This window comes from Musca vetustissima, unplaced genomic scaffold (genome assembly GCF_032173495.1).
Source record: "Musca vetustissima isolate MV318-11 ecotype Yass unplaced genomic scaffold, APGP_CSIRO_Mvet_v1 utg6509, whole genome shotgun sequence".
Taxonomy (NCBI): domain Eukaryota; kingdom Metazoa; phylum Arthropoda; class Insecta; order Diptera; family Muscidae; genus Musca; species Musca vetustissima.
The window spans coordinates 57,221-71,641 of NW_026877974.1; the positions used below are offsets into that span (position 1 = coordinate 57,221).

At 35.8% G+C, this 14,421-nt stretch overlaps 2 protein-coding genes across 2 annotated transcripts; one reads left to right on the forward strand and one right to left on the reverse strand.

The window, feature by feature from the left end:
• Positions 1–7,782: 7,782 nt before the first annotated feature.
• Positions 7,783–9,774, forward strand: LOC133322744 (circumsporozoite protein-like). The gene is made up of 2 exons (XM_061531706.1): positions 7,783–8,179; positions 8,726–9,774. Exons 1-2 carry the CDS (start codon positions 7,783–7,785, stop codon positions 9,772–9,774), a joined length of 1,446 nt encoding a protein of 481 aa, XP_061387690.1.
• A 2,327-nt stretch (positions 9,775–12,101) lies between these two features.
• LOC133322745 (uncharacterized) lies at positions 12,102–13,045 on the reverse strand. The gene is made up of 2 exons (XM_061531707.1): positions 12,649–13,045; positions 12,102–12,586 (listed from the first exon to the last, which is right to left on the reverse strand). Exons 1-2 carry the CDS (start codon positions 13,043–13,045, stop codon positions 12,102–12,104), a joined length of 882 nt encoding a protein of 293 aa, XP_061387691.1.
• Between the last annotated feature and the right edge of the window lie 1,376 nt (positions 13,046–14,421).

Here is a 14,421-nt window from a genome sequence, read left to right on the forward strand (position 1 = left end):
ATTGGTTCGTCCGTCGAAGAACGCATCAAAGTTCCGAAAAAAGCTGACAGATGGGTGGTTTTATTGAGCCTTCGATTGCTAGATCTAAGAGAGAGAGAGAGAGATTGAGATCCGCGTCTAGCTAATTCGTCAGCCTTTTCATTACCCGTGATGTCCTGGTACCCAACGCAGCCGATAGCTGTAAGAACGTTTTTTCCAAAACTGCTCTACACTCGAGGATGACCTCAGATTCGATGTTGCAGGAGCCGCCTGACCATCCACAAAGATAGTCTCCGCCTTCCAGATAGCGAAGATTCCAGCTTGTAAAACACAACAGTTGCTATCCAGCTTGTAGGTAAGCTCAAGGCCTAACCTTTCACAGTAGAGGCCTGCCCCCGCACCTTCTTCCATCTTGGATCCGTCTGTATAGAAGGCCAGACCGTCCAAGGTGTTTTGCTTCGGAGGCCACATGAAGCTGCACTCCATCCAGATTTGGTGGAGCAAAGACGCCGAGCTTACGTTTCGTAGTGAACAATACCAGTTCTGTCTTTGTTGGGTTTACTACAGGGCCGTTAGCCTTGGCCCAGCGTGACAGCGTCGATAAGGCTCTTTGCATAAGCTCCGAGATTGTTGATGGGCATTTTCCGGAAATCAGTATCACCACGTCGTCCGCATAGGCTTCGACTTTGATACCATTCCCGCTCAGTTCTATCAGTTTGTTATTGATTACCAGAAGCCAGTGAGCCAGTGAGAGCACATCGCCCTGAGGGGTAACCGATTTTAAGTAAATTGTCCTTTATTTATTTTTGATTTTTGGGTGGCCTGTCCGACTTTTTAGAGCCTTTCTCACTGTTTTTTAAGTAGTAGATTAATTATTTCATAGACGAAAACTTTTTGTATCATGCCAATGAGTGGGTCAAGTTTCTATAGGCAATAGTAAAAATGTCAGGACGGATAAAAAATAGAATTCCCTCTATGTCACCTCAGTGATTCATCGCAAAAGTGTCGTGCAAAACCCCCATGCTTGAACTAATTTATCACCTCAAACATTCTGCTTAATGCATCATATGGTGAGTTAAATGTACAACTCTTGAACACAAGAGATTTTGTTCTTATTCCATCTAGGATTATCTCTTCTATTCATATAACTGTCCTGCCTAGATTTAGGTTTAATGTAGAATCTAAGGTTTTCACATTAAGTTGACCAAAATTGTAAACTTTTACTGTCATTAAAATTGCGTTTAGAATATAAAAAGTATACTACATTTTGTTCACCACTGTATGATGATTAGTTGGTTTTTTATTCAAATAGATATATGTATAAAACGTGTGAGCAATATCAGTGTTAAGAAAACAAAAAATAAACTCGCCTACCGGGTCTGTGTTTGTTTTCATTTAATTTATTTATTTATTGTTTTTGTTTGCTTATTTTAAGTAGTCCGGTTATTCCAAACTCTTTGTATTCCAATATTTTTCCCTTATCAGTAATGTTGGTCAGTCAGTTGGAGAGAAAATAAAACATATGGAAACCACAAAATCAAGATATAAGAACTCAAAGGTTATTGGAGAAAAACAAAAAAGAAATGATTAATAATAAAGAAAATATCTTAAAAGAGATTTTAAGTATTGTTTTTCTTTTACTCTCTAGGGATACTTAAAATAAAAAAAGTATGGATTTTTTATTTTAATTTATTGCGATCCAAGGACCGATTTGTAATGGTTTATTAAATTTTAATATAATATTTATAAATATGTATATTCGCAAATGTTCATCCTCCCTGTGGCCAAAATGGTTGTCCCGGATATGGTTGCCTTCCAACGTTAGCATACGGATGGGGATTAACAATGCGTGCAATATCCGCATAGGAGCGACCGGAACGCCCTTCTATAAATTCCTCCGTATCAAATTGACGATAATTGGCGTGGACCGACTTTAGCAGATATGTGCCAAGAACCAATATAAAATAAATGCCCTTAAATGTTATTGACAGATACATTTCAATTTTGAACTATTATGGAGGCTTTATCGACTAGGCTATTTATATAAGAAATATTTCATTTTCTTTTATTCTCGATGACCTCAACTTATATAAAAGTAAGGAAGGTAGGAAGAAGTTTAAATATACAAGTTAAGGTCATTATTAAATACAGCCTATAACATTTAATTATAAATACAATGAATAAATGGCCTACGTACATATATTGTTTTTCACGTTATCATTGAGGGAGTGAGAATATAATTTTTTTTTCTACCGATCATTCATTCAGTCATTGTAGAAGATCTTCTCCGTCACTCATATTCATCTCATGAATATTTATTTTATTAATTAACAATCATTATTTTCTTTGTATATAACCGGTATTAAGTATTACTTTGCTGATTTTGAAACCTGCTTTTATTTATATGGGTCGTTCCATGTTACAATAAACATACACATATATAAATTTATGTACAAGAGGAAATAAACTACAATACTATTAGCAATTTATTATCATACCTGTATTCATTAGTTATAAAAAAGGAATCCGTTCAGAAACATCCCGCGGCAGGTCGGCTAATCAACTATACATCTAGACATCCGAGGAGAACTATTATCAACAAAGCATCTAATTACATAAAGAAAAATTGGGTATAAATCATTCAAATTCAGAATGTTCTGAGTAAAAATTATTTCCCCGTCAACCGAATTAGAAAAAAAGATCTGAGCAAAGGCATCAAAACATATGAACAACTATTTGAGAAAGCCTAAAATATTCGATTGTGCGTTTTGCGGGGCCTTACATTCATTTTACATCATTCTGACCAGTAGAGAACTTGTACCTCGCTTGAGTTTGACATACATTGAATATAAGTATGTGGTAGCAGTGGAACTGCCGAGGTAGATATGATAAATGTTTATATACCGCCGATGAATAGCTGTACACAGCATTATTTACACCGGTAATGACCGAAGGTTATAACCGCCTGTTACTATGGGATTGTAATGCCCACCATGAGTTGTGGCATTCCGTCCTAGGTAATCACCAGAGGGATACAGAGACATTTACAGTACGTGGGTACCTGCCTGCCGGTCTTACCCCACGGTGCTGTAAACCCCAGTTAATACAACGCTTCAACCAACGCTCCCACACCGAAGTGTAGGTACCAATCGATCACACTTATTTGGATGTAATCAACAATGAAACAATCGCTGAAATGGGATAAATAACAATAGTGACCATTAGTATCCACCCCTCCCAAAAATTGATCCACAAGCCTGCTAGTTCGGGAATGGTCTCCACAAACCAAACTCTGCGCTTGCTAAACAAATTGATAGGAGGATGAGGATGTCCCCACGAGGATAAGAGGAGATTGTCACAGTTCGCCAGACATCGCCATTGTGGCACCGGGTCTGATAAATAACGTAAACCAAGCAACACGTCATTTTACTGGGATCTGAAAACATTTGTATCATCGTCTTCATTAACAGATCACCCGACTTAATTACCTCTGAACGCCTCAAGCTGTAGAGCAATATCGTGTGAATAAAATTATCTTCTCCGACAAACACGAGTAGATTTAGCTCAACTAAGATCAGAATGGCTATGGACCCAAAAAAGCATTGAAGTTACAACATTTTTTAATTTGGAAATAGAAGAGAAGTTACAACATTTTTTTAATTGGATATAGAGGAGCCAGAACCACACGATACATAACATATAAAATTATGTATTTTATTGCTACAACAACAACTGCTGATTTCAGTGATGGCAGAAGTTACAGCAATACCCGTTCGTGAATCGCAGAATCTTCATTTAATTTCAATTTGATTTTGCTGACGGAATATTATCTTGAAGTGTGTTGAAAATATCGGTGGACGTTTTAAAAGATTCGCTCCGAAGAACATAATTTTTAGTCCAAATATACGTTGAATGACTCATATGTCTACGTTAATGTCATAACTAATTGATTTGCTCTCCGTGAAATCTTCAACTGTTAGCAAATTAACTGCACGAGTATAAAAAATCTAAATTCAGTCTAATTCTCAAACTGAAAGCATTAAGTTGGCTTAATTGCATTGTGAAAAAAATATATCGCACATCACCCACCCATCTCACCTTATGGCTAAATACGAATTTATACAAATTATTTTTATCATCCTTGTGGCAAGTACAACAATTTGTGGAGTATATGGCCAAGGTAAGGGTAATAAGAAAGGTGGACCACAAGGCCGACCTTTTCAAAATGGTGGCGGACCACCCGGTCACAATAAACAACACAAAGAACATCCTGTGTTTGGTGTTAATCCCTCGGAGAATAAAGGATACAAAGGTGGCAAAGATGAACCACCATTGATTGTACAGACACCACCGGAACATTTACCACCCCCACCCTCATATGGATATATAGATACGCCTGCACCTTCCTTACCCCCAGCACAAAATCAATGGCCACCAATCGTTCAGCAGCCAATACCTAGCATACCCAACACGGGTCACAATCAAGGAACTCTAATTCAACAAACTGTGGATGATCCTCTCAATGTGATGAAACATCCCATATACAATCCCGTGCCACAAACGCCGCCAGTTAGTCAGCCAAATAAGGATAGATATGGAGATTATGATGAGGATATCTATTTACCGATTGATATAAGAATGGCATGATTTGTTTCTATTGTTTTTATTATTTTTTTGTTAAAAATGTTTTTACCATGTTTATAAGAAAATAATAAAGTGTTAAATATACAGAATGAATAGCTTATACAAATCGGGTTTAACTATACTCAAATTTTGAGATATGTTCATATAGGATCGCAGTTTGACATTTATTTAAAATCGATCATTATGGCTTCAAATTGCAATGATTTCAATAAATAAATATTAATAGCTAGCATAAGCCCAGTACTTTGTTAGCGAATGTGAGAATTACTTAAACATAGTCTCAAATTCTCTCGATGGCTAACCAAATAAGCAAACTCACGCGTAATGAGCAAAAAAAATTGATACAATTTTTAACTTGATATTCCATGAAAAGATTGTTAGTCAGCGGGAAATTTCAACCGACTATTTGTGATTCAACGCAGGGTGGCTTATTAACTCTGTCCAACTGGGTCCAGGCCAATGGTCTTGGAGAAGACCCAAGAAGACAGAAATGGTAATCTTCACTAGAAAACCATCTTTGGTTGGAGTCATCAACCCTTTCTTTAAAAGTAAAATACCTAGGTACAATCTTTGCTTACAGGCTAACGTGGAAAAGGAATGTTGATGAACGCAAGAACTATATAGGTAAAAGTTGGGACTGTAAAGGTTATACTCCGCATACTAACTTATTATTGCATTGTATGGTGGCAAGGGCTCATAATGCGTACACTGCTGGCCAAAATGAGTAGCGTACTGCGATCAGCGTCGATCCTGATTACCGGGTCACTAAGGAATACACCACGAGCGGCTATAACCACTGGATTTCTCGGTAAAATTCCAAGCTGCAAGATGTGTCTCGAGACTACGGGAAACGGACAAATGGAAAGTTATAGAATTACAGATTGTGATTTTTTGATTCCTCCCATAATGACTTTGAAGACATTAGATTGGATTTTCCTAGCTGGGAATCAGTGGCTGTTTTCCTCTGGCAGGTCTGTCGCTATATACCGACGGCTCCAAGATGAATGATGGCACTGATGCAGGTGTTTACTGTAAGGAATTGGTAATATATAACTCATATAAACTTAACGATGTCTGTAGTTTTTTACAGGCAGCAATTCCAGCGTTTAAGAGAGTCAAAACACTTCTGCTGATATAGAGGACCAGTAACTATGTATGTTGATAGTCAAAAGGTCCTTACGGCACTAAAATCGTGTACTACAAACTCAAAGCGATTCTTGATTGCATAGTTAAAGTTATATAAGAGAGAGAGAGAGAGAGAAATTTAATTTATGATTGATCGCTCTACATCTACATCAGCTAATAATACAACATAGATGTCCAGGGACCAAATTAGATAACCGCCATAAACAAAATTGAACTTGCTCTGAAAGGGGGTTTGACCAAGAGAGCTACTATGGTCTGTGTAAGCAAACTACCGATTGATACAAGACGCTAATACTACCCGTGATCGTTACAACCACCTATTGGATATTTCATTGGCAAAATCCGAATGAACTACTGCGAGAGAGCCGGTAACAGATGGTCAGCAGAACCTGGTTGCAGGTTCTGCTGATGAGATGCGCACAAGACCGACGCGCCTGGAAATCTTTTTTAAGCTCGGCTTATGGATCAAACGTTTTTCGATATTTGGCTTTAATATGGAAAATAACAGAATTGCACAACTGATCTGAAAAAAATTAAAAAAAAAAATACTCGCGTATTGGTGTCCAGATCTTTAAAAAATCTAGTCTTTTTATCTTACTTAGGTGTCTTTGTGACAACTATGGATATTTATCACAACTCTGAAACCAACTTTATAATTTTTAGATCGAAGAAAGCCAATGAAACATTACACAAATTTCATTAATAGGAAATGAAATTCCATAGAATATACAATATTTATATAAAAGGTATTCGTTACGAATCAACTTAAAATTGCAATCAACCATTTATTTGCGAATGACAATATTCAAACAAATCAAATATGCATAAAATAATTGAAGTTGATATTTGTTGATATTAAAAATGCCGGAAACATAATAAATAGTTTGTTATTGAAGTGGTTAAAAGTGGTGAACTTTTCAAATTTATAAAAGGGAAAATCGAAAAAATTTTCAATTAGTAAACTATTTTTTCCCGATCTGGAACAGAGCATTTTTTATTATACATATATGTTTTATTATATATTTTATTATGTCCATGATGCAATAATAAGTTGATGTTTCAAAACAAAAACATTTGTTTTTGTCTTGACTATCTGTCAAATTTTTCCTTATAATATTTTACATGGCTGGCGACATTGCACATCTAATTCAAGTACAAATTACGCACTTTGATGGGTAATCCTTTTTAATTGTGCCATGATTATGTCCATAATTTGCTAATGGTACTAATTGCCTTCAGAAAAAACTCTAGGTGAATATCAGCTGATTTGAACAACAGCTGATCTTATAAATTCTTATAAATTCAAATAAGCTGATGCCCAACAAGAGTCTCTCTGAAGGCATTTCGGTATTATAGTGACACATAACAAATTAATTATTTATGTTTAACAATTTGGAAACTAAAATTATATGAAGAAATATAAAAAAGATTCTGAACAGAAACCTGAACTATATTTATGAAGAATAAATTTTAATTAATATATGTATATTCCATATGTGTTTCAACGAAGTGAAATTTTGCGATAAATCATGTCGAATTTGCAAACAACACCTGTTTTGAAAATACCTCCAACCTCTACTCTATAAATATTGGCAAATAAATAAAAAAAGCAATTTAAGGTTATTAGGTGTTTCCGAACATATTATATTCAAGTGTGTTACGTTTTATTGAGTTCCACTTATAATCAGCAATTTATTGAAAACGCCCCATCATTACTTCAAACAAGTTTGAGTTTGAGGTATATCCCCAAAAAATAAAAAAGAAGCAGAGACAGCACAAAAACAAATATCAGTCACTCAATCAACCAGAAATGAAATATTGGCGATAATCGACAGCAACAACATACATACATAATGTATGGACCAGATTTCTATTCTCTTTTTCTGTTTTTTGATTCTCCCCTTCTTCCATAGAATCGGAAAAAAATCTTTTAATAAAATCTTAGTATTTCTGTTGTCGTCAAAGCGAATCGATGTCTGTGGCGATCACATCGGCTACTGATTATTGTCAAAAATGAAAATCATAAAATTATCAATTCGTATTTTGTCAATACTCTTGGTATTTGTGTTGAATATTGTGAATCCAATTGTGGAGATTAATGGCCAGGTTATAACTGTGGCGGTGGCCACTTCCAGTTCGTTTAGTAATGGCAATCGTGGACAATCCTTTGCTACGGCCAATTCCAATTCTGTGGTGAATATAAGGAATCAGGGTAATAGACAACCCCAACAGCAACTACAACAGCTACGACCCGGATTAAATCAAATTAAGAAACCAATTCAGGGACAACATGTAACGCAGGGTAGTGTACATAGACCCCAGCTTAATCAGAACAAACCACAACAACATCACAATAATCAGCAAGGCCATCAAAGACCTCATCAGCAACAACAACAACATAACAATCAAGGTAATCGCCATCAACACCCAGCGGGTCATCAGAACCAAGCCAGACCTAATAATATTAATCAGAACAACAACAACAACAATGGGAATAAGAAAGTAAATCCACAACAACATCACCCGACTGGTCAACCGAATCGACTTAATATTAATAACAACAATAATAATAACAACAACAAAAGTAATAACAATAGCAACAGCAATAGTAATAAAAACAACAATAATAATAACAATAACAACAACAACAATAATAATAACAACAACAATAATAGCAATAGCAACAGTAGTAGTAATAAAAACAATAACAACAATAATAATAATAACAACAACAATAATAGCAACAGTAGCAGTAATAAAAACAATAATAATAACAACAATAATAACAACAACAATGCTAATAACAACAGAGTAACTCAAAAACCACCCATTTCTGGTCCACAGAACCAAGCTGCCAAACCCAACAATAATATTAATAATAACAATAACAACAACAATATAATTGTTAATAATATTATAAATAATCAACAACAACAACAAATCTTCAATTACCAAGATCAGTTACTGGCAAATCCGCAACTAAACATCTACGGTCAATATCTGACAGGATATTATCCGAGACCACCATATAATCCCTTCGGGTATCAACAACCATTTTTACCCACATATCCCCACCGACCAAATCCATTTGCACCACCACCTCAAATAGGATTGGGTGAAATACCCAATTCTGGTCTGGGACAAATTCCCAATTCTGGCCTAGGTCAAATACCCAATTCTGGCCTCGGTCAAATACCCAATCCTGGACTGGGTCAAATACCAAATGCGGGAATAACAGATCCCTTTGATCCAAATATACAAATACCCAACAACAATGTACCGCCGGCTTTCAACATACAAACACCCCCGGGACAGATTGGTCAACCACTGAATGGCAACCCCACCTTGGGACAACTTGTTCAGACACCCAATCAACAGCTTACACCAAATGCCAATATACCACCTTTTAACGTTCAAATACCTTCCGAAAATCAACAGCCAAACAGCAATCCCTCATTTGGTATTGTGCAGACACCAAATCCGAATTTACAAGGCAGTCTAGCACAATTACCCACCACCGGTAATACTCCATCGTTGGGCAATGGCGGGATTCCACCCAACAATCAATTAAATCCCAATGTAAATCCCCCATTTGGCAGCATACAAACACCCAATCCAAATTTAAATTGCCAACTTCCAAATTCTCCAAATTGCAATTTGGGTTCCAATCAGGACGTACTAATTTCACAAAATGTCGACAATCCCCTGTTTGAACCAAATCCGCCCGCAACAAATAACAACAACATAAATGGTCCGGTTCTAAGTCCTATGCCACCAACCACCATGAAACCAGTAACAGAGACTTCCACTATTTCTCAAAGTTTAATAGAAGCAATTTTTACACCAAAAGCCACAACCCCATCAATAAGAACAACAACAACCACAAGACAACCTTCAATAAATCCCGATGCCATTGTTAATCCAGATTCACCAAATTATCATAAAACTCCCATTGACGAAACGGAGGAATACTATCCCGGCATTGATGTTAGAATAGGAAACTAATTTAAGGGTATAAAATGTTATAAATATAAAATGTTTTATTTTTGTAATTTAATAAAATAAACTTAGTATGACAACAACAACAATATTAACTTTGTTTTAACTAAAATTCGAAATTCGTAATATTACATTTTTAAGAAGCTAGAATCCGAAACCTGTTCCGGGGTTCAGATGTCAGATTAAACTCAAGAATTGTGAACTGGGAGTTCCTGTAGTTGGGGTTCTTGGTTATTTACCTTCTTAGGTATTGCCATTTTTTCTCTGGGGGCGCTATACAGAGGATTTTTAATTTAGTTTTAAAAACTCCACATACCACAATTCATTTATTTTGTTTTTTGCGACATTGATATTTCCAGTATCATTCACCACATTCAAGTACATTTTCTGTAAATACATCTAGTTGCGGAATGAGTTCAAGGTATTCAATAATGTCAATAGCATTTATTTAGGTCAATACATACATATTTCATTATTTTCTTGTATATTTTTAATTACTTCCTTATGTATTTGTCCGGCAGCATTTGGGTACAGCCGTTAAAAAAACTTGAATTTAATGAATAGCTCATAAGGAAACCAGTTTTTAAAGTTCATTATTGCCGTACATGCCACTTATATTATTTCATAAAAGGAGATATTGAACCTGAAGTAATCACCATTCAACTGTGTGAATTGTAAAGAAAAAATGCGAGGATACAATATAAAATCTACACAGTGATCAAAGAGAAGGGCCACAGAAAGCATGTAAACAATTTTTCACTTAAAAGACCTAAGTAGATCATGGATCCCGCACAATTTGACAATCGCTGAAAAAGGACTCGTGTCCAATTGCTGCAAAGACATTTTGAAGAAAGTCGTCATTAGGTTCGGCCGGTCGGAACTTTTCATACTCTCCAGAATGTGGTAGATATGCAATAAAACTAAAATCGATCTGGATTTTTTTATGAATTTTTTATATCACGAGCATGGATTAAAAAAATAATTAATTTCTATCAAAGTCACGGATTTTTTTAAATACATTCATTTTTAAAAGCTATCAAAGGCGTAGATTTTTCATTAACACTTTTTTTAAAGTCGTTCAAAACGTGGATTTTTTAAATTTAAAAGACGTAGGTTTTTAAAAATATGTTTTCAAAGACTATAAAAAGCATGGATTTTTTTAAATTTTTTTTCAAGAGCTATCAAACGCTTGAATTTTTTTACTCTACACAACTTAGTTGCCAGGGTATTATAGCTTTGTGCAGCCCACACCTTTATGTATACCGTATATCGACTATCATTACGAAATTTTGCATGTGGGATGGGTTCTGGCCAATGAAGACTATTGTTTTTGGTAAAGATCAGTTAATATTTAGGGGATGAAATGGACCAAATACTAAATGTATGTCGGGTTTTCTAGTCGCTCCAGAGACTGTAATTATTGCCGAACATCGTGAAATTTTACATGTAGAAGAGGATCGGGCTAAAGAAAAGGCGTACCTGCTTTGATAAAGATCAGTCAATATTTAGCGGGTCAAATGGACCCTGACTTTTGTGTTATTTAGTCCTGAAGGACATAGACCCGAGAAGTTGATAGCATATCCAAGAGGAGTGGTTGACCTTTAAATTGATACCAATATGTACTCGGATGCGGGAATTACACTTAAATATTTACAGGTGCTTACGTATTCATATATTATTAAGTAATCTATTACCACACTGGAGGGCGAAAATATAGCGCTGATCGCTTTGAAATTTTCCATGAGGAACCAGGTATGGTCAAGGACAACGCCTTCAATTTTCGGTGATGATCAGATAATAATATTGGGATGAGGTGGAACGAAAACATAATTTGTTGTGTTTTTTCGATCTATAGGCCACTATTGAAAGCCTATCATCAAATCACAACGCACTGTGTTGGCCGGTCAAGAGGGTGCAAATATCGCGAAATATTGCCCATGCTCAGAATATAGAACTACATAAAGTTATATTTTCGTAGAAGTTGTGTAGGGTATCATATGGTCGGCCCGTCCGACTAATCCGCTCACTGGTTTTTTAAATGCTTTAAATTCGTAGTTTTTTTTAATATTTTTCAAATGCTAATAGCAGGTGCGGATTGGCTTGGATTTTTTTATAAATATTTTTTCAAATGCTGAAAAAATTGTGGATTTTTTAAAATATTTTTTTTTTTAATCTATTACAGTCGCTAATTTTCTTATTTTTCTTTTCAAAGGGATTTTCAAAACTTGATTTTTTAATTTTTTTTCAAAAGCTATCAATGATTTTAGTTTTAAATGGCATTGTCGAATGTTTCCTTTATTCTTTTTAATAAACTTTCTTTTGTTTACAATTAATTAAAATCCCGGTCTATTGAACATTCCATTGTAACCACCACCATATCCGCTACCATAGCCATAACCACCAGGGGCCTGTTGCAGGGGACCAGTATGAGAACCCACCTCAGTATATTCTGAATTGGTTTTTAATGAGTGATTATATACGCTGTAACCACGATTGCCTTGATATCCATAAGGGCCAGGATGGGCACCAGGGGAATAATGACCGCCATATGCACCACCATTGGCGGGTTGAGAGGGTGGCGCACCACTACCATAACCAGAATATCCATAACCACCTGATGGAGGTGGTGGAAGTGAATGTGTTGTAGATGGAACTGGATGAGTCGGAGGATGTGCACTTGCATATCCTGTTGCCTGGGGAACTGGCTGAGTCGGAGGTTGTACACCTACATATCCCGTAGCCGGAGGATATACACCATAGCCGTAAGCTCCATAAGCAGGACCACTTGGAGGTAAAGAACTGGCTGGAGCAGCATGACCTAATTTAATTATTTTCTTTTAATAATAGCGATTCACAATAATTTTTTATAAGGACAGTTACCATAATTATATTGCCCATAGCCTGGTGAAGGTAATGATGGACCCGAAGAACCATGAACTACATTTGGACTTGGTGATGGATAAACAATACTATTACCGTGTGATACAGATTTCGCTAGCGGCGGACAACCTTGAGCATTTGAGCATGGTGAAGGGGCAACAAATCCAGGGACATTTATGGGACAACCTCCAGTACCTCCAGAACAGGGTGATGGAGCAGCATCATAAGTATGCTTACGATGATGTTTACTTGTCTCACTGGTATCCAATATTGAAGTTACGGCACTATATAACGACTTGGATTTCTCATCCGTCTCTTCACTGGTATAACGGGCATTTGTCGTGCCCGCTAAAACGCTCACAAAGACCAGAACGACCGACAAGAAAACTATGCGCATTGTAAATAGTTTTAAATACCCTTATCCTAGGCCCGATTAAATACGACTAATGTAGCATTCAAAATAAATTCACTACACAAAGTACTCATCTACAGTGTTGGCCACAAATTAAAATTGACATCGAGGTTATCATTTTGATTTCCTAGAATTTGATTAGGGTTTATTTAAAAAAAGAGGAAACATTTTTAGATTTCACTTTCAAATGCTTTAAATTCAAAAAAAATATAACAACAATAACAAAAAGAACATTTAGAATCATGTATAATTTACTCATCTTTCTAAACTTGTAATTCTGCCGATATGACAATGAAACTAGCTTGAGGTTTTAACATCTGATCAGCATTCGTATTAAAATAAATTATAATTCTTAGAGATTCTGCCGGTGGTGAGTAAACCCTTATCACTTAATTGCTGTTTTGTAATGTGGGTAATTCATAAAAGATGGGAATATTTAGAATAACATTTCAAACCGAACCGAAAAGAAAATCCCATGGAAAATACTTTTTTCGCTTTATGGAATTTCCATCTTGAGATGTAAATACTGTATTGAGGAAAATTTATAATTTAAAAAACGCAAAATATATTATTGTATCGTGAACTGCTTAAAAATATTAAAATACAATCTCTATCAGAACCGTGGGTTTTTAAAAAATATTTATTAGGTCTATGAGAAGCGTAGATTTATATAATATATTTGTGTACCTTTCACAACCAAGTTGTCAGGGTATTGTAGTTTTGTGCCGCCCCGAAACGACATTTTATACAGTGAAAGGGTCTGACCATAGAATAAACATGACTGTTTTGAATTCAGACTTTTGTGTGAAAATTTAGAAAATTAGAAATGTCAAGATCTGTCGTATGCGTGGATTTTTAAATACTTTTTTTCAACGGATTTATATGCATGGCTTTTAAAATTACTTTTTTCAAGGTCTTTCTCATGCATGTATTTTTAAAAAATCAAATTTTCAATTCAAAGCGTCACACATCATAGCAACGACTTCGCATGACTTCCCCATAAGTACTAGGAACGCATGCATAGGCATTTACTCGCGTTGACTACTCTATCATATAATTCTCATTCACGTTGTGACTCCGCAAACAGAAGTATTTCACTTTCATCTACTGAGGGCGGCTTGTCATTGTCTATGCTTGCAATTTTGTGTTGTGGATGTTCATTGCACTTACGATCATTCACAATTATTTTTGGTGGCTACCCATTGTGGCGGCTACATAAATACATCCACACAGAGACTTCGGTATACTGTCCCACACAGAGACTTCGGTATACTGTTCCACACAGAGGTTTCGGCTTACTGTTTCACACAGATACTTCAGTCTACTGTTCCACGCAGAGGCTTCGGCTTACTGTTCGTAGT

Excerpts from the sequence above, each read along its gene's own strand:
- LOC133322745 (XM_061531707.1), bottom strand. The coding sequence starts at position 13,045 with ATGCGCATAGTTTTCTTGTCGGTCGTTCTGGTCTTTGTGAGCGTTTTA. Across the intron at positions 12,587-12,648 it reads CTATGGGCAATATAATTATG|GTCATGCTGCTCCAGCCAGT; the intron begins GTAACTGTCCTT and ends TAATTAAATTAG.
- LOC133322744 (XM_061531706.1), top strand. The coding sequence starts at position 7,783 with ATGAAAATCATAAAATTATCAATTCGTATTTTGTCAATACTCTTGGTA. Across the intron at positions 8,180-8,725 it reads ACAACAACATAACAATCAAG|ATCAGTTACTGGCAAATCCG; the intron begins GTAATCGCCATC and ends TCAATTACCAAG.